Source organism: Fringilla coelebs (genome assembly GCF_963513975.1).
Source record: "Fringilla coelebs genome assembly, chromosome: 5".
Classification (NCBI taxonomy): Eukaryota; Metazoa; Chordata; class Aves; order Passeriformes; family Fringillidae; genus Fringilla; species Fringilla coelebs.
In genome coordinates, this window is record NC_140033.1 from 35,091,833 (window position 1) to 35,119,029 (window position 27,197).

At 41.8% G+C, this 27,197-nt stretch overlaps 1 protein-coding gene across 4 annotated transcripts in view; it reads right to left on the reverse strand.

Moving 5' to 3' along the window:
* Positions 1-7,701: 7,701 nt before the first annotated feature.
* The window catches only part of PTPRB (protein tyrosine phosphatase receptor type B), a 62,442-nt gene continuing 42,946 nt past the window's right edge, over positions 7,702-27,197 (reverse strand). For 3 of the 4 annotated variants that reach the window (XM_084206775.1, XM_084206773.1, XM_084206776.1), the window contains 15 exons: positions 26,486-26,635; positions 25,023-25,266; positions 23,749-23,855; positions 23,150-23,249; positions 21,579-21,662; positions 21,458-21,475; positions 21,273-21,354; positions 20,725-20,815; positions 19,511-19,587; positions 18,570-18,704; positions 17,407-17,529; positions 17,045-17,208; positions 15,805-15,940; positions 13,289-13,409; positions 7,702-10,119 (listed from right to left, as the gene is read on the reverse strand). In XM_084206775.1, the coding sequence (XP_084062901.1) occupies positions 10,088-10,119; positions 13,289-13,409; positions 15,805-15,940; positions 17,045-17,208; positions 17,407-17,529; positions 18,570-18,704; positions 19,511-19,587; positions 20,725-20,815; positions 21,273-21,354; positions 21,458-21,475; positions 21,579-21,662; positions 23,150-23,249; positions 23,749-23,855; positions 25,023-25,266; positions 26,486-26,635 (1,664 nt within the window). In that variant the 3' untranslated portion in view covers positions 7,702-10,087. Of the gene's footprint in view, positions 12,383-13,288; positions 13,410-15,804; positions 15,941-17,044; positions 17,209-17,406; positions 17,530-18,569; positions 18,705-19,510; positions 19,588-20,724; positions 20,816-21,272; positions 21,355-21,457; positions 21,476-21,578; positions 21,663-23,149; positions 23,250-23,748; positions 23,856-25,022; positions 25,267-26,485; positions 26,636-27,197 lie in introns of all 4 variants that reach the window. The other variant, XM_084206774.1, reaches the window with a different exon arrangement.

Here is a 27,197-nt window from a genome sequence, read left to right on the forward strand (position 1 = left end):
CACTGGTGTCAGTGTCAACAGGTTTGGGGCTGGTGGGGTTTTCCTCCAGACTTATTTTGGGCATAAGCCATTTATGCATGCACACAATCTACTGGACAGTAACCTGTCTTCCTCACTGACAGGACATGCACGTGGGCCCACAGAATTCTTGCTATGCCAAGCTAATAAAAATTGAAAATGGTTTAGGCAATACTCTGTGTTTCAAGTCAGTTTTTAAATTATGCCTTGACCTATATTGAAACCTTGTGGGAATTACTTGTTTTTGTTTGTAGCACCTCTACAGATTTACAGCCTCTTTTGTAGGAATAGAACAACTACTGCATAGTGGAAGCTCATTGCAGAGCTAGCTGTGCCTCAAAGTAAGATGGATTGGAAGCTCTTCCTTCCCTGCATCCTGCTATTGGAGTGATGCACACATGCTTTGATTTCCCTCTGTTGCTTCCTTGTTAAGCACCCTCTCTCCAGGCACACAAATACATATGTATTGTGCAGTAAGTGTTTACCCAACTCATCATTATTCTGCATTCATGCACACCGAGCTGTCTTTCTCAATAATTAGCTTTGTAATGATCAAAGACATTCTGTACCGACTAGCATTCCTCCTTGCTTTATTGTTCCTCCATCACTCCTCTCTAACTCCTCTTATGTTACATTTTCAAGGTTGTTTTTATTGATAGCCAAAACAAAAAGGCAAAATTAAAAATGAAAAGCCAAATTGATTACTTTTAAATTTATTTTGCAAAGACATATTAAAATGAACTTTTTATTTTGCTTGATGTACTTTCTGTGCTTTGCTAAATAACCTTGAAGACTGTGCTGCCAAGTCAAGAATGGCTATTAGCAATACTCATTATGTAGTTCAAAAGTGTTCTGATAATTTGTCCCTCTGCTTTTAAACACTATCTTTTGAGAAAAAAACCCAAAACACATAAGACATACAGTCTTGTTGACAGTGAGGCATTTGCTTCCCCCTTCACAAGAGTAAGTTTCTGGCCAATGTATCATATTAAAATGTACTCTGTCCTTGGATGAGGAAGAGGGCTGGCATTAGAGTTATTAATTGGAGTTGGGTCTCCTCACAATCCCAGAAAACCAAAATTTTTTACAGGAAGCTGAACTGCTACATCCAGAAGTTAGATTTTATATGCAAGTCTGGACAGAGAAACAGAAACAGATATGAGCTGTAGGGATCCTGGGTCCTCAACCCCTGCCTCAGAGCCTAGCCCAGTTCCCATCCCTTGCTGGAAACCTCTGTGGGAGATGCAGGTTTTGTGGAGCAATTCAGTGTTTCTGCACATCAGCAGCCCAGTGCAGTGCCGAGAGTGCTGTGCAGGCCAGGGTGTGAGGCTGTGAGTGCCAGTGCTGCTGCTGCTTCCACTGGATGCCAGCTTGGCAATGAAGATGTGGTTATCCGTGTTGGCAGGGGTTGGTACTCATGCATCTGAGGGAAGGGAGACAGTTTTCCCTCCCTTTTCCTCCCTTTTCCTCCCTTTTCCTCCCTTCCCCCATTGCTTTATCCCTTACTGTTCCTCTGAACAATGCCCTCGCAGTATGAACTCATTTTCTTTGAACTGCAGGCACAGCATAACTCATACTTCTGCCTGTTATTCCATCCCTAAACATCTGCCATTATTTATCTGGATGGTTTAAACTCTTTATGTTCGATTTATTAATCTCTCTGAGAATTACCTCCAGCTTTGTGTGGAAACATGTTCAGCAGTGGAAACAGCTGCAGGGCTCCCCAGCTCCTCCTGTGACGGATTCTATTACAAGGCGACCTCCGCCATTCAGAGGGTGGGATCTGATGACTGTGCCATTTTCCTGGACAGAGGCCATAGCCCCATCCAACACAGGCTGGAGCAATGTCTTTTGCCACCTATGTGTTGAGGGAAGGTGCTTTTAATGCAGATGCAGAGGCAAATGTCATTGGTGAGCACCTTTCCTCTGTTATGGCGGCAGAAGAGCTCCCGTTCTGTCCTGCTGGACCTGCTGCAGTGCGCTCCCACCACAGCGCTCCTCCAGCAGGTCTGGGGACATCCAGCAGGTCTGGGGACATCCAGCAGGTCTGGGGACATGGCATTTGTGCTGCCAGCAGCTGTGGCAGCTGGTCCTCACCCAGCCTTGCCCGCCGTGGTCTTAAACGTAAGGAAGACAGTGGGAGAAGGGGCTTAGAGCCTCACACAGATTAATGATCTCTTTTTTTTGGTGTCTTTTCCCCTTACATTTCAGACTAGTGCCAGGCTGAAATGCCTTCTTCAGGGCTCCATCTTGTCCAGATCCCATATTTCCTACCATTGTTGGTCACCAAAGACCTGCTTAGGTCCCACCATATTCTGTGGCAGATTAGACCAGCCACAATGGTTATGGAAAAGCTTGATTTGGATACTTAGTTGTGAGTATCAAGTTGAAGGCTGGAGGGCCATTCATTCCTTCTGCTTAAAGGTCATTGCACAAGCAGCCTTTGAAGTTCAATTACTTCAAGGGCCATATACCACCCAAATCTGTCTGTCTTTGCTGTAAGGTTTAAAATGCACCACTGCTCTCTCTAGCATCTTGCATGCCATCTGTTTTCCAAATCACTTTCTTCAGCTGCATAATTTAATTACTGAAGATAAGAACCACAGGGGGGAGGATATAGAGAAAAATGGGAAATTTGTTTGTGAAGCCTCTGCATTCAATTCTTCCTTTCAGTGTGTGGGTACAAGAAGATGTAAAGTGGCACTTCAGGAGCAAAGGGGACATGGTCACACTAACAAGGCTCTCAGCTTCCCCATCTCCCTGGAGAATGTTGATGCAAAGAACAAAGTTTCACCATGCTGTGCTTGGCATAAGACAGGGCATGAACCAGAATCCATCCTCCTCCTGCTCTCCAGAGCTTTTCTTTTTTCCTTGGGTCCCTTTCTCTTTGAGGCTGGTATGCAGTACGCAGCCGTTGGTCATACTTGCACTTATGGGAAAGTCAGTGTTAGACTAGCCTTTTTTCAAACCCATCACTCCTGTTCCTCATGGGGATAGGTAGTGGTCTGGGGGCTGAGGTGGGCTGGAGTCCCATTTTCTGGGGACAGCTGGGAGGGACTTTTGAGTGGCAGATTTTGTTTGGCCAGAGCAGCTGGACTAAGGGAGTGGGAAAAGTCTGAGTGATGTCTGACAACTCATGTCCTGTGAGCCCATGGCTGCACTAAAACCTCTGATCTCTTCCCTGGAACAAACTGGGTAGATCAAAAATAGCTATTTGTTTTTGTTGATAACGAGGTAATTTTAACACAGGTCACTTCCCCAGTCTGCTGCACTGAGCGGCAGCACACAGAGAGATGTGGGAACAAGTGAGCAGTACAGGGGTGGAAAGGAGGAGGTGGCACTTCCTTGGGGACAGCAGCATCCCACACAGAGAATTCCAGTGTGGCTTTCCCTGGTCAGGCTGAGTGAGGAAGGAGAGGTGGGCCTCCCCTTGGTGCAAGGACCTCATGGGAGAGGTGGGAGTGCTCCTGCACTGCGTGAGCTCATCAGCTCAGCCCCCTGCTCAGGGCACAGCAGAGACTGTCCCCTGTGATCACACCGTATGGTCCTTCACAGGCTTTTTTTCAGAGAAGGGGAAATAAATAAAAGATGTCTCCACAGTACTGTTGGAGGTCTTTGGTGGATTTATCCTTCTTCTTAGCTGCCTTCCTATCCCAGCATGGATATATGTGTGTTTTCCCCACTGAAATGGATGGATCTTCCCTAGACAAGTACAGAAAAAACTCACTCAACACCTTTTCTGTCCTTTCCTCTTTTTCTCTCATGGACTCAGTGCAATAAGATATTTATATTTAGTCCCAGTAAAGCAAACACAAATCCATGGTGAAGAATATTGCCAGGGCAAGAATATGAAATACATACTTGACACTAGCACTTCACTTTGGTTTTTCCCTTCTCCACTTTTGTAATTGAAAGCTCTGGCATTTTAGAGGCAAGATTTCACCCTGGGAACTGCTGGAGGATGCTGGGGGAGTTTCTTGTTCACCAGAATGTTTACAGAAAATTTGTCACAACCTGACCAGATCTAATTGGCTTGATGTGTAAAGAAACAGGCTCCCTGGGTATTTTTAGTACTCTCCAACCTTTCTAGCACAGAACTGTTGGGTGTTAATTAATTCCAGTTGTCTGACAGTTCATTCTTTCAAAGTTGGATTCTCACAAATTATTTGGCTCCAGGTGTCTTTTAGATCCAATGATAAGACAACAGGATGCTGGCATTTATCATGTCTGGTGTCTTGAGCATTTATTTTCTGATGTTTGATACTCTGGACATTCTATATCTCTTTATTGCCTTTGCAACTATCCATCTTTTTCTCCTAGTGGTTTCATTACTGCAACTTTAGTCATTGACAGGCAGGAGAAATGCCCCCAATTAACACATGGACCTTTCTGCAGCTGTCTTTTATTTGTACAACATTTTTTCCCTAGCTAAGATGCATGGAGCATTCTGAGCATCTTCACTTTGCTTTCTGCATCCAATTATTTTTACTCTGTGGTTTTACAGTATAGCTCCATTCATACCAAACCTATTTGGGTAGCTTTACTACAGGCCATATGGTCTCTATTTGATTTTCCAGGACATTTGGGTGTTCTTATCCAGAATGCCCCATGTCTCTTCTTTAATTTCAAGATTCTTTACTCTCTGTGGTATGGAAAACAGAATTGGAGGGCTTTCTTCCTGTGCTGGCCAGCTACAGCCTTAAGCTCGATCTGGGCAAAAACTGGATACATTTATCCTATGTATCCAACAGGACTGGGAGTGATTTGTGATTATAGTGGAAAGAGTTAATTTTTAAAACTATTGCTAAGTTTCCAAAGTAGCTAGAATTGGAGACAAGGATTTAGAAGACAGAAAGTACTAGATCAAAGCCAAATTTATGCTACTGATAACCCACCAAAGGGTTTTTATGATGGTGTTATAGTAGCCTCATATTCAGCTTTCTTCTGCCCAAGTTTTGGACCTAGGAATGAGGATGCACTTGGGCATTGCTTAGTAGAACATGGATAGTTTTAATGCTTTGTGCAAACCAGCCCAGCCTAGACAGATATGTAGAAAACATCCATGAGATCCAACTTTTGAAAAAAGGCTGCTGGAAGACATGGATCCCTAGGAGGGATACACTCAGCTCACCCCTTTATCCTTTGGAAAGAACAGTTCCTCTTATTGAAAAACGGGTTAAGATTTGCAGGGGCAGAAATACCCAGGTTTGAGCCCCTTTTTGTCCTGAGAGGACTAAAATTGCAGGTCTCAGGTGTCACCTCTGCAATCAACGTCGTGTGGCCTCACGGATGTCAGGAGGATGGGAAATCTCTGCCTTTATCCTTGGTCAGAAGTAGCTGCTCCACCTGCTACTGGTTTTGTTTGGCACATCAGCAAGCAACCACCAAAGGCAAGCAAGGACACTGTGTGATTTGGCAGGGATTTTGGCATGCAAAAAGCTGTGTACAATGATGTCTGGCCAAGCAGCCACAGGACTTGCCAGCGGTGCTTGGAGCCTGGCATTCAGCTGCTGCACAAGGCCGTGGGCTGTTGCCCTCTCGGCCTGGCTCTCGGCACCGATCTCGGCTCGTGCCCTGGGCCTCTGGAATGTACAGATGGCTGTGAGCCGTGGGATGGGGGCACTGGTAGAGCTGGTGTGTCCCCATCATGTGTCTCTGCAGCCCCACAGCTCAGTGACTGAAGGCCTCAGCACGGCGGGAGGATGACACCAGCGCTGAATCCCAGCTGGACTACCTCAGTTTTGTCTCTCCTTGAAGCTGTGTGCACCCACCTCTGTTGGCTAGGACATGCTTCTGCCACCCTTTCTGACTGGCAATTTGAGTCAGGAGGGGTGGGGAAGGCAGCCTGCAATTGAGCTTGGAGCACACCCTCCCTGCGCTGACAATGGGGACCCTGCCTGGTCAGTGAGAGCCCTCAGGGGAATTTTAGCCTCTTTTGGGGGCTCCAGGACCTCCCAACAGCAAAGCTGTGGGTGCTGAGGTGATGTTTTCCCTGGAGACTTAAAGGCTTTGAGGTCCACAAAACGCTTAGCCCTCTTGGACCAAGGTGCCTTTGTGCCTGCTCCATGCTGCTGACTCCCACTCCAGATCCCTGGGAGGTGGGACCATCTCTCATCCCAAGGAAAGCTGCCCATGGTAGCGAGGTTCTGCACAATGCAGGAAGCACCCAGCTGGGGTACAAAGAGGATGCCAGACATCTGCAGGAGCCAGACCCCAAGAAGCTGCAGCTTTGGCCTGAGGAGAACCAACAGCAGGTCAGTTCCAGGGGCAGGCACGGGTGGCTCAGCGACCAACCCAGCACAGCCACACCACGGCTGCCTCCCAACCTGCCCATGGTCTGTGAGCCACCAGAGAACATCCCCCAGCCCCACAGAGCACTGACCCTGGGAACAGGAGAAGGGCTTCTTGCTTTTGGAACATCTCCACAAGTTAACTGAAATGCTTTTTTCCCCTCTTTTTCTCCTGTGGTGTTTCTGTTGTTGTTGATGTTGTTGTTGTTGTTTGGTTTTTTTTGCAGGTTGGGACTGGTATTGTACCAGAGTGATGTGCAAAGCCTTGGCTAGTAACATCTGGAATTTTCACTTGTGGTATTTGCTGACATATCAGCATTGCTACATCCTGCCTGCCACAAGATGTCTAAGCAGCTATTTCTAGGGCATAATAAAGCAACTGATAGTGAAGACAGGCACAGACAGAAAACTGAGATTAGGGTACAGGAGATGACTTTTATTAGACAAAATCACCAGCTCGTAGGTATGAAGCCAGGTACAAATCAGCTGCATGAAAAATATCAAAAACTAGATTCTGGGGATATTTTAACAGGAATCAAACACTGTGTTCTTGTTGAACTAGGAGTAACTCTTTAGTTTCCTTGCTGTACCTCATCGAAACAATCTTATCTATCCTTGTCTGCAATGTTGGCCTTGTTTTTCTTGTGTGAAGATTTTAACTGTGCATTATTTTATCACTTCTCTTTTGAGTCTACATCGGTTTCAGGACAGAGCAGAACTCAGAGATAAACTTTTATATCATGAAAAAAATCTCACAATCCCTCCACCTTTGCTACACATCCCCTCAGCAAAAAGCTCCCCGTACAAGTCATTAATCATCCTTTCTCTAAAGTAAACTTGTCTTAAACACTTCTGATGACCAATAAGAAGTAACTGAGAGCATTAGCAGTAAACACGCTACTGCCAAGCACCCTGACCCCACAAGGATGGTTATGCTATTGGTTTTTAAGACCTGTGGAGAGCAGGAGGAGAAGAAATACATTTGTTAAAAAGCATGGCTCAGATCCTCAAGGGGCAGGCAGCGATGGAGCTGCAGTGCTAATTGGTGCAACTGCCTGGCAAAATGTCTCTAAAATAACAGGCACTCAAGTTCAAGACCCACTGTGGTTTCAAATATCCACTGCACAACCCAGACAGCGTCTGGCTTATTAAAGGAGGGCACAAAACCAGGGAGCAGAAGAGAACAACAGTATCTTTCCACATGGGCACTAATCTGGCTAGTGGGCAACAGCAGAGCCTCTCTTCCCCCAACAGGCTGAGGCTTCTGATGAATTTAATGTTCTCTGAAGACTCTCAATTGAAATCAAACTCACTTATGATCTTTTCTGTGAGCAGCAGGACAATAAAATCCATAATGAAAAGGCAGTGAAACAGAAGACAAGAATGTGATTTTTTTAAATGAATGTTTTATTCATGAAGTATTTATAAAAACGTGTAAAATACACTCAAATATATTTGATTTGTTGACGGTAGCTAAAAATATAAAAATATACTTAAATGCATAAATTAAACTGACAATAGTAGCACAGTTCTGTGTTCACCCAGTGTTTGTTAGGAACACAATTATAAGTAATTATATTGCATATGAGCATGGAATAAGTACTGAAGATGTTTTTCAGACACTTTACTCCAGGCACTGGCAAAGAATTTATGGCTGGCCAAAATTTCAAAACGGTGGGGTTTTCACTATAGTGTACTGCCCTACTCTAGAGCAATATATATTTAGCTTCCTAATGTTACTTACAGTATTTCTCTAGCTTTCAAATAAACCAAGAAACAACTAAACTGTCATGGATATTAGACTACTAGCATTGCTGACACTGTACGTGTCCCATTTCCAGTTTTTTCTCAATTAGCTATTCCCTAGTCTCCAGTATTTCCTGCCAGCCTTAAAAAAAAGTCCCAGTTTGAACCAGCTGTTGATCTGTGAGGTCACTGATAACAAACCAGTTTGCTTTGGCCATAGAGGTGCTCCCAACAGGTCAGGAGTTTGATTTTGTCAGCGTGAGGGAGACAGTTGAGGGCATGGGGTCTGCAGCAAGTTGCCCAAATACTGGGATGAGCACTCATTTCAATTCAAAGTTACAGCATCTTGGGATTACAGGTCCCACAGCTCACAGCTCCAGAGCCCAGACATCTGTGACAGTGCCATGAGGGAGTGGTGGTCATTCTATATTGTATTTTATTTACACAAACTGCACATCTGAAGTATTGAAAGAAATCTCAATAGCCAAGGCACTCCTTGGACATGAAGCTGTGGCTGTGGTAGGCTGTATCTCTGAGTGTCAGATGCATTTCTCTGTTCTGTGGCCTTGGAGAGAGATGCTGAGAGAGTGATTTAATGGCTATTGTTCTCCTCCCTCTAGTCCATATATTAAATCCCAGGTTGAGGGGCACAGCTAAGTGCCCAGGTACTCCTATCTGTCTAGTGTTTAACTTTGTGCTTTCAAAGTCAAAGTGTAAATAACCATATACAATACATAATATAAACTTAAAGCTCACACATTTTCTTTTCTCTGTTCTACAATTGGAAGGAAATTCATAGCATATTATGGCACAAAATAATATTTCTGGCATTTTAGGCATTATTTATTGCTAAATAACTATAGCAGCAGAGAAAAATGTATAAAGTTGCACTTTTTGACATCTTCACAGTATGCCTATTTCTCTCACCCACTTTTGTGTTCCATTAGTAACAAAAAATATCATTTATCAACTCCAGCTATGTAAAATCTATTTTTTTCCCCTACAATCGCTAGTGGATCTTGTAATTTTATTGCACAGATTAAAAAAAATATTTATTACAATTTTTTCATTATTAAATAACTTTCAATACAAAAATTTGAATTAACTTAAAAGCCCAACCCTGCAAGTGCTTCAGAAGTGGAACGGTATTTTCTTCAGGCAAGCATTCCAGTTGACTTTCATGAAAGTACTCAGGTAGCTTTGTGGAGCATGCAGAGAGTCAGAGGATGGGCTCCAAGTGTGCAAATCTTAGCTTATGGATCAGCAACAACACTAGCCTTGCTTTCTAACATTATTATTGGGAAACATCAAGAAGGGAATTCTGAACATCATCAAGGACATTCAAAAGATGTCTTTTTCCTTAAGAGCTGTCTTTGTTCAGCACACAAGCTCCCTCAAATCTATTCTTGTTACGTTAACAATTTCCCATCAGTCCTGTTATTCAGCTTAGAGGCACAATAAATATAACTACTTATATTGATAAGTAGGTGTTGTATATTAACAAAATGCTACATAGATACTTTTTTACTTTTTCTCAGTGGATTTACACTGGTTTCATATGAGCAGAATTGGCTAGAGAGCAGAACCAGAGCAATAATGTGTGTATACAGTCTCATGTGTGACCTACTTGGGCAGAAATGTAAAGCTGCTCAAGAGCATCGTGCCAGAGTGTTTAAGGTCATCTGTCATGTTATGAAGTGATGAGGAGGAAGAGGCTTATGAACAGTGTCCATTATTAGCTGAGAGAAAACATGAAACTAGCTGTCTGCCATGACATAATTTTGAGTACACATGTACAAACTCTGTAGCTGCAGACAAGGGAGCTGAGAATGATAAAATAAACCGCAGAATGATGTGTGTCTTTCTGACAATGATGAACAACACACATACAATCAGACTTTTGCCCTCAGATCATATAGTATTGAGTGAGCTCCGTTTCCCTCAGCATTAAAAAATGACACGGTGAGATAGAGCGTGAGGTAATTTACAGGTACACCTGGTGTGTGTTAACAGTGTAATTGTACTGCTGGTAACTAACATGGCGATCTTCGCTCCTCAGCTACCCCTGCAAAAAAGAAAGGACCAAATGCAGTGCATGTAACACAACAGCAGTTTTCATGACGCTTTAAATGCAGACGTTATTAGCCTGATCAACAATCGATCTAAAGCTGCCATGCTTGTTTGTCCTTGCTTGCTCACCTAGCCATCTAGCAAAGGAAATAGAGAAAAGAAGGCATCTGCAGAAAATGTTCTCATTTCTTTGTGGTTGTGCTTAGACTTTCCTCTGTGAGAATGTCTTCCACTCTTATGCTAGTTCCCTTCTTCTTTGGTTTCCATTAAGGGTGGCGAATTTTGACGTTTGTGTGGTACCAAAGAGGACATGCAGGAGGGATAAGCAGTATTTTCATTCAGAAATACCTAAAAAGAATAACCAAGTTTACATGTTCTGAGCAGCTGTGACAGCTGATTTGAAGGGTGGCTTCGGAGGCATATGAGGGTATTTGATCAAGAAAGGATAACATTCCAGATGGAGTAGGAAGAGTGACTATCAGGCTGTTACCTTCTCTAGGAAAACTAGAGTAACATGGATATGCACAGTCCTGCTGTGGCACAGGAGTTCCTCAGTTAGGCACTCAGCTACTTACTGATTCTCAGAAAGCCTTCAGAAATATTTATTTTTCTCCAAAACAGAAGTGGAATTTAGGCACTTGTCTTCAGCAACAAGCTGTTTTCTCTACAAAAATTATGGGTAGATATATGAAAGAAGACCTATGAAGCCCTTCCTTCTTTTCATGGTGGTGACGAACTGTGTACTGTCTCTTCACTATTTGTTTCAGGAGCATTTTATAAAGATAAGTAATAGCTGAACAGTGTGTTTAGACCCTTGAATGAGATGCCTCTTTGCAGAGGAGAGAAAGGCTGTGCATAATCCACTCAGATGGGCAGGATACCTGGTAACTGCTCTTTGACTGTACTTCTTACTACCATTCAGTTCTTTTATTGATACAAAATTAACTTGATATGTTTTGAATTTTAAACATGTTTTCAGTAATGAGCCCCTGCCTAGGGGCCATGGAGGTTGGAACCAGATGATCTTTAATGTCTCTTCCAACCCAAAACATAAGATGATCCTATGATCAGGACAGCCCTGCCAGCCTACATTCCCTGATGAGCCATTTTCCATTCCAACTGCCCCTGTGGTGGTGACATCACGTAACATTCCAGGGAAGGATTCTTTCTATGTAGACATGCTGGGGCCAAACTGTCCCACTGTGAAAGCAAGTGGCATTCGAAAGACACCAACAGTTGGGGCAAAGTGCAGCTTTATTCCAGTTGAGTAAACTGTGGGATATATACCTTTGTATGTCTTTGTTTCAATATGTTTGCCATCTCTCTACTTTTTTGGCTGTCATGGTACAGCATTGTTTCTGATGAGCTATGGAAGTTGTCAGACTTCACATCCTCACAGGTTTGTTAACGCAAATGTCTGAGGAGTGTCTTTGAACACCTTTCTTAATAAAAATTTTACAAGTGAGAGTGCACAGACACAAGGTGTGGTCTGATTCTGCTCTCTTAAACCAGTGTAAAGAAATCAGTATGTGACCTGTCTCCCCCAAAGGATGTGGTCAGAGAAAGGTCTGCTAGACTTTACTGCAGTGCATGTCGTTTGATATTTTTCTACTATGTCACACTAGACTGAAACAGTTGCTTCTAGTGAGGTGAACCCTGTTCTGCTTGGTTGTTAATGAGTTCTGTAAAAGGTATGCCACTGTGATATGAGTTACTCCCATTTTTGTCAAATGAAAAGCAGTAAGTTTAAAGTGTAGAGTAGCATTGTAATTTCTATACAGGACTACTGTTCCCTTGCTTAATAGTAGCTTATTTCATCTCACAAACATTGAAATATTTTTTTAAATGAGGTTCTCTGTATAGGACCTTTTCCATGTCATGCCAATAGCGCCCCAATCTCAGCAGTCCTGTTAGCCATACAATTTAAAATAGTTTGTGTAGAACAGTTTATAAAAACTGTGATAAGAAAAAATAGTATTATCTGAAGCATAATATTAATATAAACAATATAGAAAAAATACATATTTACATAATGCCAAAATACAATTATATACATTAATATCTATTACATTTAAATTATATATCTTTAAAAAAAATCACCAGACCAATAAATTATACACAGTCTCATCCAAAAGGTCTGGCACCTTTCTGGTGCATGAAATACATACATTAAAAAACCAAAACAAAACCTCTAGTTAACACATGTGTTCATAAAAGCAGATATCTCTAACATTCTTAGTGCCTTGAATAAACAGCATCTGAAAGCAAGGAAAAATGAGATTAGAAAAAGTAAACCAACACAGATTCAGCAGTGCTCTGAGAGGTGGCTGTGTGGCAGCAGCACTGGCTGGTGATGGATGTTACAGCTAAAATTCAGATCCCACCTCTGCTTGGTCTCTCAATGTGTGAAACCTGAATATTTCAGTTCTTGGTCTCCTCCAAGCCTGTTCTACCAGTCTATGACAAGTCTGATTTCTACAGGCCAGATCAAGAAAATTATTTGGATTTCTTATGATATAATCCTAATTCCTAATGTCCAAATTTGTGGAACTACTGAGATCCTTCGTTCTTGACACTAAAAACTTCTACATCCTTTAGGAAAGAGCCCCACCGAGGCACAAGGTCACCACTGCTTACAGCTTCTCCACACTGGTCCTCTGGCCATGGGCCCAGTGCTAGTGCCAGGTTTGCTACTCCTGCCACTCTTATCATTAAGAGACTGGATACAAGCTACGAAAAGGAGCCTACAAGGATGGGAAGTCTGGGAAGAAAGAATGAATGCAGCCTAGGGCACCTAAATTTTCCAGCTGAAGCAGATGGGAAATCTCCCAAGGCTGCCTATATTGTCAACAGATGAGGGTGATGCAGACAGAAACTGAACTCCATGAATGGCAGAAGAGCCCAGTGACTGCTGTCAGTGCTCTCAATTGCTTATGGATAGTGAGAGCATAAAGGTAAGGAAGGAGCAGGAAGTGATGTTATAATGACTACTAATGGAGAAAATAAAGACAGAACTGCAAGAATGAAAAGAGCAGAGGGAACAAACGAAGGTCCAGGAAGTAAAGAAGTATCAATGGTTAAGGATAGCACAATTCCCCCTCAATTACACTATCATTGAGCTACTACATTTGAAACATTTTACAACTGGATAAACTTGCAGTTACCTCTGTGATACTCTGGATTCACATTTTCATATATTGGAAATAAGGGATTTTCTTGTTCACTGCGAAGTTTTCTGGCTCTTAACACATCTCTCACACATTGATGTAGATACACATATTGACACTGCAAAAGATTTGTTTTTAAGACACTGAGGAATTTTGTAATTTAATTTTCTGTACTGTGAAAAATCATTACAAGCTAACTCCCTCAAAAAATCAAGGGTGGTGTTAAAAATTAAAATATAATTCTAAAATTAATCTCCTTTTCACGCTACTAATATAGTAAACTTTTGTGATCAGCTCTCTTTAGAAATAATACCAGTAAAACATAAATGGACACAGTATGTTTTGATAGATCATGCCATTAGTGAAAACTTTAGCAACTGTAAAGGGCAATTTCACATGGTGCTGTGTTGGATAGCTACTACTTCTGAATGCTTTGGTATTAAGTATATGTAGAAGAATTAATATGCACAGAGAAGCATGTAGGAAAGACAAACAATTTCCTGATTTTTCTTTTTGTTCAGAAAAGAAACATTTTCCACTGAATTTTACAATAACATATAACTATTTCAGACAACCGTGAGAAACCTAAATCTCTGAAAAAACCATTTTTTTCAGATCCAGCATAAGTTCTAAGATTATTTCTGACTATACAGCAAATGACAGTCTTTTCAGAAGAGTGCCTTTCATATAATGAAGCTAAGATGACATTCACAACCAAAGTAAGGAGGGTCAGCATGCTATTGACTACTCACCAAACTATCTTGACAGAATAGATTATTAAACTTTCATGCTTTGCTACTTTGTGGTTTATGACATAGGTCATAAAAGTATTTCAATTAGTGTAATCTGGTACCCAAAAGTCAGGCCGAGCATGTTTATATATCCAGGTGTACCTTTCTAACATTATCTCAAAAACATAATTTCTCCAATAAGTATATGTTATTTTCTCTCCTCACATCTTTGGCCATTGTCCTGAGTCTTTCTCTCAGTGCTCTGGCTCTGGGAAAGTGGGGATATCTGCCTTTATGCACATGCAGCTGCGCTCTCTGCAGAGCAGAACCCTGCACCCCACCCACCAACATGATGGAAAGTTGGCCAAGCATGGCAACTTTCTTTGGCAAAGACTATTTTTTCAACTGGAATGGTTATAGCTGCTGTAGCATGCTGCCTTTTGAGCTGATGCAAAGTTTTCCCTTGCCTGTCTCCACCTCCAGTCCCTTGTCTTAAACAATGTTGAGCCAAACCTGAAGCAGAGGCATTGTTTTGTTGCTGCTGTTTTCTGTGACTGAATATTGCCAAGTATGATGGTACTGTGGCCTTTGACTTTTGTGTGGATCTGGCTGCCTTTTGACTTAGACATCATGTCAAGCTCATGCCAAAGGCAGGTTTTGTATCACACAACTTTAGTTGTTTATAAATCAAATTTAGGCTCTTGAGGTAGTTGCCTCTTTTTTCCAGCAAGGGAAAAAGAGCCATCCTCCTGAGATGTCTGTCTGCCTTTGCAGACTACAGATGATGGGAATGTAGGAGGATCTGTCTCTGAAGATGCAGAGACTAGGCTGGGAACCTGTCTCCCCTCCAAAAGAAGGTCTTCTATAATTAAGATATTTCCAGGAGCCCCTCTGTTTTGTGTTCCCAGCTGGGCCTCTCTTTATACCCATATGAGAATTTTACATTTATCAGAAAATGCTGTCACTGACATATTGGTTTCCAAATTGCAGCAAAGAGCTCCATTAGTATCAAGCAACAAGCAGACACATCAAACTTGTTCTCATTCTTCTAGTAAGGGCTCACAGGGAAAATGTACAGAGTAACTCCACAAAACACCTTTATTAAATCAGCTCCTAAATGTTTAGCTCCTATCAGTATAACATGATTTTCTCGCCATTTTAAAAGCACAGAAAGAAATACAAAACATTTACTTTTTCTGAACTTTGAGAACAAATGTACTTGTTTTTCCATAGCAGGCTAGGAGAATGCCAATCAACTTCCCAAAATCATTGTAATGAAAATGACAGAGCAGCTCAATAAAACATAAACTGCAAAGGCACAAGGTCACAGTCGCCAGAGTTTTAAAATTGCATACATCTAATTTTCTCTGTCCTGCATTCCTCTTTCCCATTATGTCAACCTATCTATCTGGTTTAAGCTTGTCTTCCAAACCCATCCCAGAAGGACCTATCTCCACTTAAAGCTCATTTACTGGACTCCGCAGTGAAGCAACTGTGAGCTGTTAAGTGCCTGATGCATAATGCTGCTGGGGTGATTATGGGCCTGGGCAAAAAAAGGGAGAAATCTACAGGAAGCATAACTGCAACATGTTATTGTTTGAACCCTCTCTAAGAGAGCCAATGGAAAAAAAAACTGAACCGGAAATTCTCACAGAGCTAAAATACATCTAGCTTGTATTTCAGAGTGGAGTAAGTGCAAAGTGCTTTGAGAGCCTTTAAGATGAGGCTGATTATTACATACTGTAGCTGTTGCTGCTGCATAGCAGGCTATCCAAACCTTACCTCTGTCTGAACCATGTGAACGCGGTGAAGTCTTAGATCATGGACTGCCGCATAAATGTCAACAGTGTCCTTTGAATCCAGCTGCTGCAGAATTCGGTCCAGTGCAATGAATGTGCCAGTCCTGCCAACACCAGCACTGGAAAAGAAAACAACCCAAAACATTAAAAAGCAGATGGATCAAAGCATTCACTATCTTCATGTGACACTTTTGTAAAGTTCAGATCTCCAGGGTGAGAAGCAAATTGTTGAAATGGCACCTTTGGGCCTTTAAACCACTTTATAACGGAATTTATTTAGGAAGGAGGGAAGAATAGTAATGGTAGAGGTATCTCTGCTACTACCTGCACTGCTTTCTGCTTTGGATTAACCCAGTCATAGAGACACACCGAAAGACTGCACCTGACTCTAACTTTGAAACCTCTTCTCTCCAAAGATGCAGCTGTGGGACACAGCAGACATCTGACATGCTGCAGCACATGCTGTCCAGGCAGACACAGGCAGGGTCATGTAAGACACAAGCCTCAGCCCATATAATGGTGGAGGGGTCAGATACTACAATCAGGTACTACCAGTGAACATATGGCTTTATCAGAAGATACAGCACCAACCGCACTCTTTCTCCCTCTGTAGCCCTATACTCTGTTGCAACTGGCCAGTGGATAACAGATCAGGCAGTTCAATTTTGCAATTTTTTATGCAAGTGCAGTGGTGGACCACAGGACTGAGGAAAAACTGCAGCCCTGTGACTGCCAGGGATGGAAAAAGCAGAAGAGCATGAAAAGGCAGTAAGAAAAGGGAGTCTCAGTCAGAACGGGGGAAGGACGGATCCTCAGGTAGTCTCAACATCCACACACAGTCAGATTCACCATGGGTATACCTTACCTTTTAAAGACCCCTTTGTCATTCAAATGTTGGGCCACAACAGCAGCACGTGGGCAATTTAAGAATGTAAAAGCTGATAAGCAGTGGCAGCTGCTAACACTTTCGTGATCTGCAGTGGTACCACAGAGACACTGTATTCTTATTCCCTAAGAATAATTTTCGAGCCATCTCCAGGGTGAGGTTGTGGGTGAATGCATATGCTTTGGGAATACTGCTCTGGTGTATCTGGAAACTTAAGACCATCAGCTATCTCTCAGATTCTGCAGCTGCTCATAGTCTAACAGGGATGAAGATTTGGGATCTTCCTAAGGGTAGGCACAAGGGTGCTGTGTCACTGACGTTTTGCTGCTGCACATACCTGCAGTGTACAATACTTGGTCCTGTGTCTGGGGTCCTGTTGATATAATCTCTTACAGTTCTGACAAACTGGATCAGGGACTGGGTGGTCTCTGGTACACCATGATCTGGCCATACAGTGTAGTGGAAGTGACGAATGAGCCTCGTTGAGTCAAGCTGCTCTTCCTGTTGGGATTCAAAAGTGTGGGTCATAAGGACAAGAGAGGAAGGGACACATAGGCACCCTCAGAGAAAATGCTATAGCTTCTACCAGAGGGGAGTCAGGCATGATGCAACTGTGGTACAGCAGAATAAACCTTCCTAATTTAACCTTGCAAGTGTTTTAAGCCAATTAATCAGGAAAGAAAAAAAATGCAAACATACACTGCAGATTTTAAACTCTCGTATTGTCCACTCTGGGAGCACTGATTCAGACAGCATCTCAACAATCAGGTCTCCATAGTACAAGGAATCCTGGTCATGGGGCCAGTATTGATCACACTTTACCTGCAGGGACACAAGGAAAGACAGATTTAGTGGTCAAAATAGCTACAAACAATGCCACCATCCTGCACTGGCTGAAGCAGACTTCAGACCTCTTGTGCCTGAGGATGAAGGAAAAAAGGCAGCCGCTGAATTCTGAGAGAGATGCCACTCTCTGCCATGTCAATAAACAGGATCTGGCATGGGAATGGGTTAGCATGGGGGTGGGAAGTGGAAGTTCTCATAATGCATTTCTCATGGAGGGGGGGAATGGGAAGCACTTCACTGATGCCTTCTTATAGGGCATATTTTCTGTGCCAACTCTTCTCAAATCTCTGCTTGGATGAGAGCTCTGCCTCCAGTAACCCTTGCTCACCTCTTTCTGAGACATAGCAGTAGGGTCCCACTTGGAACCAGTGAGATGCAGAAGGATACAGGTCCTATTCTGTGTTGGATTTCAACCTCTCCTCAGGAAAAAATGGTAAGCTGAGAGAAACTGACCCTATATGTGCTACTAAAGGATCACTACTTCAAGTTTGTTTAATCATCTGACAGATCTAGTCGCTGTCTTACAAAGATCCCTGGGGAGGTACGCTAAACCTGCACTCAGGAAGACTGTTAAATGCATGAGCGGTCTCTTTGCTAACTACATCAGGGCTTATATATCAGAGATAATTTGATGTATTTACTGATCAACATTTGCTCTCCAGAGCTAATTTTAAAGTAGAAGTTGATCAGAGTTGATGTGTTAAACAGGCACTTTCTGTTGTCCTTCTGCATGCTGAAGAGAATTTTCTAGTGAACAAAGTCCTGGATTAGAGACCAGAAGCACTGAGCTCTGTTCCTAATTCTAGCCTTGACATGCTGCATGATCTTGAGACTGTCTGTGTAACCTCACTTCCCAGCCTTAATCTGTCTCCAGTTTATTTTATTATACCTTTTCTTTCATGCTGTTTATGTCCTTGACTGGGCTCTTTTAGGTTTTAGTGTGATGAAAATAAGAAGCAAAAACTTTTATTAGATATTAAAACAGACATTATTAACAAAGAAGAGTTACTGCTTACCCGGCCCTTCTCAACACACTGGGTTACCATGACAATATTGTGAACATTTTGCTCCCATGCCATCTTCCAGAACTCATCTTTGGTTCCAGGCAAAGGGCCCTGAGTTGCTATGTATTCCCTGCGGAAATTATTGCCCTGCAAATAAAGAGAACTCCATTAGTTTCCAAAAAGGCAGAAAAAAAAATGTTTTAACAACTGAACAAGCCTTGGGATTGCAGAAAGGGCTCTGCAGCAACCCTTCCTGGGACAACAGTTTTGAAAGCTAAATTGTTGCCTTGGATCTGAAAGCAAATGACTGATTGCAACAGAGAGAAGGAAGAGATGGCGGCAGTTTATCTAAATACTGTTCCTTTTGTGACAGTCAAAGCTTTCCATTGTTCTTTTGTGTTCAGCACACTCTCAAGCAATTTTAAAACTGCTAGGGGTTTTTGTTTCATTTATAATTTTTAATAAACTATCTGAGTTCTGGCTTGAAATCTGGATTGCTAAAGCCACCGCTATTATCAATCATAACTCTTTGGCAAAGGGTATTATTTTAATTTCAGCCAGTTTTGTCACCCTGCAAGGTGCCAATGCTGTCAGGATGAGCTACAGCTCTACAGTGAGGATGCCACCTGCAGTGATAGCTACAGTTGTGGACACTGTATAAAATCAGCGACCTTTAAAAACATGTCCTTGGCCAATTAGACTTGCTATCTTACATAACTATAGCAATGCAAGAAAGTGTCCTTAAGTGCTGGGTAAATCACCCACAGTTAACTTAATGGTAGTCAGACACAGTCTTTCAGCACACCCACAAAATGACTTCTTAGTTTTTTAGCTCAAGTGAATCAAGGAAGGGGGAGGGGAGCCTTAACCATCCAGCTTCATATTCAGTTTTAGATGATGGAAAAATTACCACTGGAAGGAGGACTGTAAAACACCACCCTTGAGTCACTTACTGGTATGTAGCTTGCATTAATGTAGTCTGAGCAAGGGTCATCATCCACATTGGAAAGCTTCACTCTTGATGTATCATCTAGCAAGAAATTGATTACAAGAGGCTTAGGGCTAAGTCTTGATTTTCAGTCCCTCTCAGCACTTAAAGAAATGCATTTGTGAAAGGACTGCCAGCACTATTACAAGATTTTATATGAAGAGCTAATTTATAAGGAATAACTGCTGGTTTTACTGCCTCTTTAATCTGTGAGTGCTGTGGACTGTTCCAGAGACTAGGAGATAGATGGGTAAGAAGGATGCAGTAAATATACTGAATTTCCTCTGCTGAGCTGCATAGGATTTGTTATGACAACAAAAGGGTCAAAATAGCATCCTCCTTTGATCCTAACAGCAGTATGCTGTACTGGAAAGTAGTGCCCAGCTCTGCCCTTGAAAGAACAGTTGCACTTCAGTGATATTCTGAGCTAAAGCTGAGCAGGCCAAACATCTTCTGTAGGTGAAGGGCCCTCTGTACAGAAACATAAAGTGCCTGAGCTGCCAAGACACTGATTCATGAGATAATGCCATGATGGATCTCAGTCAGGTGTCATTGCTGGCATGAGCAGGCAGGACACAGGAGAGGCTGTGCTGCTGGCACATGCCACATCCATTAGTGGGGATCTGGAGCAGTGAGTTATGTGGTGTTCCTCCTCAATGTTCTACCTCCAAAATGACAGGTAGGAGATTAAAGGAAGAAACTCTCAACAGGTCTTGCCTGAGAAGAACAGGGTTAACTTGACACATCTTACCATGCAGAATCACAGTAGCTCTATATTGTACAGTAGGTTTGCTGGGTACACTGAAGAACAAAGATTTGGCAAGGCTGTCAAAGAGCAGTGAATGGATGATACCCTGTATGTAAAAAGCCCTACTCCTATTTCTACTATCCTTGTTATCACCAGTGACTGAATGCCCCTAATAGCTGGAGCTTTTTCTCCTTGGACTGAATGCTAGTCATTACACCTCTAGTGTGAAATTAAATTACTGGTCTGTGTGAAGCCATTCAGGGTCATGCATCATCTCCCTCCTAGCACAAGAACCTGAGCTTGCACAGATATTTCATCTTGGACAGAAAGGAGGGGAGGAATTGGCTGCACTCTTTTCCACTAGGCTTGCTGAAAAAAAGTGAAAAATAGCTGGTGTGATGCAATATTACACAACCAAAGCGAAAACTCACAGGGCAATATATTATTGTATCGATTTTTCCCTCTGTTCTCTGGCAGAAGTGCTATGTCACATGTCTGGTTTCGACCCACATCTTTCAAGTCCTGCAAAAAAGGAATAGGAATAAAATGTGAGGTGAAAATAATTAAAGGACAAGACAACACAAAGGGAAATAGTGCTCATCAGCTCTCAAATCCATGGACAGAAAACAGGTGCTTTTTTATAAAAAAACAAACTGAAATTACATAGGTAATCATAACTGTTTTAAAGCAAGTGCATGTCTGGCAGGTACCTTCCACACTTCACCACACAGATGTGCCATACAAACAAATGCTCCTAATCTCAGCCACACAAGTATCAGGCAGAAGCTGCCAACCAGAATATGCCAAATGAAGACTTGGTTTCTGCACATGGCCAAGTGGAGTTCAAATTAAATGCTCCACCTTTTTTGGGTTTGTGTGAATAAGACAAACAAATTCAGGCTTTCTAACACATTAACCAGTTGATTCAGTCAGCCCTCCCCTTCAAAAAGCAAGTCCTTTGCCTAGGTTAGGATCCCACCTCATACTCCTTGGACAGAAGGTAGTTGGAGTCTGCTTGAAGTTTGGTGAAGTGTGCTTCAAAGTGACTGACTTTGATCGGACTGAAATATTCAACAGGAGGAAGAAAATCACAGGATGAATCACAGTCATAATTTATCCAGTTGGTTACCAAGAAGTTTTTAGGTATTAATTTTTTCTCTTTACCTGGAAGTTTTCCGGTACCTGGAAATTATTTCAAAAGAAAAAGAAACACTTCATCAGTAAGTGATCAGATGGCTCTGTTCAACCAAAATGCTATGTTAAAAAACCAAACTTTTTACATTACCCTTTTTGCCCCAAGTTCAAATGGACTGACAGTGGCCTGTCTCTGCGAATGTTCAGCCTCGCTGTAGGTCTCTCATGGCCATTGCTGGAACAAAAAGGAAAGTATTTTGTTATATCATTAAGTTTTGAAACTGGTAAGAGTTGGCACTGACATAAGTTATACTTTCTTAAATTTCTCTTTTTCCAGTTTACCATTTTCCAGTGTGTTTTGATTTTTGATTCTGATCCTGTGACATTGCTCTTAGCTCAGGCTCAGAGTTCTCCTGCATTTTAGCTTGGCAATAGTGATGTGGAATGTATGCATGGCACAGCTAGTAAGACATTTTTCTTGTTCTGAAACACTCACAGCCCAGTCCATAATTAAGGAGGGTGCCTTATGCTAAGACGGACTCTAAATCAGTTGATTTAGTTGACATGTAGAGGAACATGGAGGAAGATTTTCAGAGCTGTAAAAGGTCTACAGCTTCCAGCACATCCACTCTGCAGACCAGGCCTGTAGCAGATGCCCACATTCATGGCAGGAGTAAGTGGCATTACGACAGCAGGCTCTGGGAAAGCCACAGAAGGGGTACTTACTCCACAGAGCTAGTGTTGCCTTTCATCTTTTTGCTGCCATCTCCTCCTTCAAGACATCTCCCTTAGAGAACACTTTCTCTTTATGTCTGATGTGGGAAAACCATACCAATATTATACCATGCCATCCTGCTGGGTATATAACTTAAAACAAGAAACTACATTCTATAATGAAGTTTATCCATTTTGGCCAAAAGCTATGATTAGTCAGAAAATAGGTTTTTTTTTCAATCTGAAATTCTGGCATATGAAAAGCAAATTCAAAAACATATCAACTTAATTTTGTATCAGTAAAAGAACTGAATTTCAGACTTGCAGTGTTTCCCACGCACTGGAAATGTTGAGGTTTTTTCCTAATTTCAGAAACTACGAAGAATTTCACATGTCTCAATCATGCAAAATAGTTTAAATGGATAAAGATTTTTTCAATCGACATACAGTATTTAATTTTTAAAAGAGATGTAAGTTCACTATTTAAGATTCATCTGTAATGTGAAATATACAACTAAAACAGACAAAAAATGAGAAGCAAAGTTTGAGCTCATCTTTTGGACACTGAGGTAATGCCACATCTCAGTATTTTTTAATTGAAATGAAAAAATCTAAATGAACAGTTTCAAAAGCTTCCCATCTACAATGCATATGCAATTAATCTGAAACACTTCATTTTTGACAAAAGACATTTTTTCCCAGAAGATAAAAGTTTGAATGATAAACCATTTTTTATTCAGAACTATTCAGACTCCTACTGCAAACTAAAAATTGCAAGGACCTTCTGTGACATAATTCTGACACCATTTAAATTAAGTATATATAGATTTCTTAATATGCAAGTCATTAGTTGTATACATAGTGTGTACAGAATTTGGGGGGACATAGATTTTATCTGTTGAACAGTTCAATGCATCCATCCAATTTTTAGCTATGCCTAATAAATTGTATTACTTAAATGAATATAATTTGACATGATTTCGAGACTGACAAGGGGAGTCAGCTTACCCAACTTTTTGTCTGCAGACAAATAAAGCAGTAACAGCCACCAACATCACAATCAGAAACAAGCCAGCACTCACACCTTCAATAACTCCAAAGAGAGGCTCTAGAAACAAAACAGTGTATTTATATATCTTGAGGAAATGATCTAAAGATTCAGAGAAACAATAACTTTCAGGGGATCTGCTATTATCAGCTGAAGAAAATGACTAAATTAAAGGAAATGTATGGCATTAAAACACTTAGATAAAACCTGGCCTTGATTTTCTGTCCTCATTTTTTCAAAACAGTAAACAAAATTTTTCACACCCAACCACAGTAAAAGAAAGCAAAAACTCCATTATATGGGAGTGGTTCTCTTGCAGTTAGAAGTTTTCTTGGTGACAGCCTCACTGAGCATTTTTCCTTTTCTCTACTTTCAGCAGCTCTGTCAAGCAGTCCTCTGAATTTTCCAGTAAAGGTAGATAAGCCAAGTCAGCTTCCTCTCAGAGGACATGCACAACAAGCTTTGTTCCACTCCTTACAAATAGCTCTAGATGCCAGAGTATTCTTAGACACAATATATAATCACATGGCACAGTCACTGATAACAGCCTGAAACTAACCTGCCTCTGTAGTGATCGGTAAAGAGAAGAAGGTGTCTGCAAAGAGCGGTTTAGGAAGTTCCTTTGGGTCTTCACTGAAAAGCTGAGTAAAAGCTCGTATGCTGATTCTAGAAAATACAGGAAAAAAAATGGCTCATCACATGTTCAGAACCAACAGCAGAAAAGTAAAAACTCATTTGCCCCTTTGAGACAAGGAAAACCTTTCCACTGACCACAGATAATTCTTAATATAGACACCTGAGTTAATCAGTCTTCTACTTAATTAATAATACCGATCCCTGAGTTAAACATGGGGGAGCCCAGCCAGTACAGGTGGAAGGCCCTGAGGTACCCTGGCAAAGCTAACAGATGGGGCTCTGGCTGCAGGCACACACAGCCTGACTGTGTCTAAAGGCAGGACTAGCAGAAGCTGCAGAGGAGAGAGGACTCAGAAATGCTTCTCAGGGGGGACACACTTTTCCTTCACTTGGCTGGGCACGACTGTGCTAATGGATAAATGTTATAGTCTCTTTGTTCTCCTGGTAATCTGGGTATTTCCTGGACTGAAGTTTTGGGAAACGTGCCCTAATGAGAGCAGCCTATAGTAGGCTAGCACTGTTTTAATGATGATGAAGAAGCTGAGAGGCACAATGGGCACTCCTTGGCATGTGCCATCTCTCCATGTAGCATTTCAGTGAGCAGCTTGCAGATCTCTTGGGACAGTATTTGACTGTGGGAGGGGTGTCACTGAGCCACACTGGAGCTCATGTTTGGTCTCACAGCCAATGTAACTGCTGAGGCTGGTCTTGGCAGTCATCCTCTTCTACACCCTACAGCTAACCTGGACCTAGCTCTGGAACCTGAGAATGGTGCCACAGGATAGAATGGCTTCCAGGTTTTTCCAGCTTGTTCCAAAAGAACAAGTGGGGTAGTTCTGCCAGACTGAGTGAAGCATGCTTGCCTTCTTCTTGCCTTAACTTAGCCAATCGCCTTCAGTCTTTCCAAAGAAATGTTGAGCAACAATAAGAGAGCTTCCCATCAAGTTGATGTAAATAAATAAACCTATTCACTGCACAGAGTTTTGTGAATAATTAATCATATCATTCCCATGCTAGTGAATGACTGGTTCTTACCTATGGAACAGGGCCATGGATACAGCTTTCATAAATTTGCAGTGAAATACAAAGAACATTGTACAATGCAGTTACTAATCTACTGAAGCTCAAGTGGACCAGGCACTCAGATGACATCAAGACTAGTAATGTGACAGAGCACAACTATCAATATAAGTCTACCTGTATGCAGTTCGAGGCTTTAGAGGTCCATCACAGAATTTCTGGTGATCTGGATCACACTTTCCACCCAGATTTTCCATTTCTCCTCCAAGCTTAATGTCAAAGCTTTTATAGTCACTGTCAGGGTTTTCAGCACAGCTACTGGCAAAATAATTTGTCTGGTAGATGCGTATGGAATCATTGTGTTTGTACTCCAGGTAGGAAGGTAATGGGTGCTGCTCATCGGGCTTTGGTCCTTCACTGCCTACGTCATGTGCAGAGAAAGACAGAAGGTTCAGATGCCACAGCCATTAATGTGACGAGGTTTATAGGCTCAAGCTCTTGAAAGACATGTTCTTATCCAATTTTCTATTTCTTGGAGGCTACCTCATTAATACAATGCTACAATGGTTAGGGTATCTTGTTTCTAGTACCAACCTTTCTATTATTTTTTTAGGCACATTTCCTCACAAGTTCTCAGTGCAACTTTTGCTGCAATAGGCATGCACAGGTCAAATGCTATGACTTTTTTTCCTGTGCTGTTGTTGGGAGTTTTTGTGATCCACATTCCTGGATCCTTCTACTAGCTATTTCAAAAAGAAGTAAAAACCCCCATAAACTGACAACTCTACTGTATATAGAGAAGAACTACAGTAGGAAATTACAGGGGCCCCCTGAATGCCAATTCACAATACTGGAAGGGACTCACATAGGCAAAGCTATGGCAATGAGTAGTCCTTCTCAAAGAGCTTTATAGTTTGCCCAAACATAACAAAGCAGACAGTGGAAATATTATCAACTTTTTTTTTTTTTTCCCTAAGGGCTGATGGACAGAGAGATTAAGAAACTTTCATAAAGGCCACAAGATTATGTCCTGGTATGCCAGTAAATGAAGCCACTTCTAAAAACAAGGTACAAATTGTTGAGACATGTATCTGATTTGTCAGACACACATCTCAATAATACGTCAGCTGTAGAAAAGGAGGTTTTCATGCACGTCACAAGGACCATTTCTGTTCTGCTTTATAGTGCTGCATGCAAAGTCAGGTTCTTCAGTTAGCAAACATCACCTGGCAGACCTGTGTCTTCTCAGCATGGTTTACTGAGACTCTCCAAACGGGTTGCCTTTTAGTGTTCGCACCTAACGTTTAAACTCCCTTTCAAAATCTGTGCACAGCAAGGCACAGATCAGTGTTCACTGGCAATGGCAACCAACATAAGCCTTCAACTACAAAAATTGTCTGAACATACATGACACTGTAATCTACAGTACTGCTTCTGTCTGAGCTCTGTAGTTGCTACAGACTCTCTGAGAATAGAACTCTCTACATCCACAGGCTAGGGAGGAAGTATAGATCCAAAACCTGTATGACACTCAGCCATTAGATGAGGAGAAAACCCATTGCTGTGCAGTGATAGGGATGTACTTCCCCATGTAAATTTTATTTGCTATGGAGAGAATAGCATTAAATCAAGACACTTACCATCAGCCTCCCTCACAACCACAGTAAAGTACTTCACAGCTCCATTAGTATCACTAAACCAGCTGCAGTTAAAAGTAAAGTTGATGGAGGATTTGGTAATCAGCACCTCTTTTTTGTTCACTCGTACATCTGGAGGTGGTTGAGGAGGACCTGAGTAATTAAATAAATAGAAAATAAATACAAAATAAGAGAAAGCATTACCTATGTACTTGCTGTGAGCTAGACCTAATAAAGAAAATGCAATTTGTAATAAATCTAGGTTGCCTGGACCCAAGTCTCTTATTCTACTCTCTTTGCAATCAAGAAAGTGTCTTCACCTCCCACAGTGAAACTGACAGAAGATGGAACAAGACAGCAATGTGTTCACCATAATAAGAGTGACACCTCCTCAGTATGAATTCCTGCAGAAGCTCACATGGAAATGCAATAAAGTCGTGTCAAGCCTATGAAAACAGAAATTGTAGCTGCTGAAAACAACACAGGTTAAGCCAAGTATTTGGAGGCCACTTAACACACTCACTACAGAAGTTACCTATTTTAAGCCTCTATATTTCTGTTTTCTTTTCCAGAGGAACAGCCAGGGCTAGCCAGACAGAGTACCATTTTCTAGACTGGCTGCAGAATCTCCACAGGAAATGTTCTTTGTATGATACAAAACTATACCTTGAACAGTGACACAGCAGAAGTAAACTGGAAAGTGAAGTACACAGGC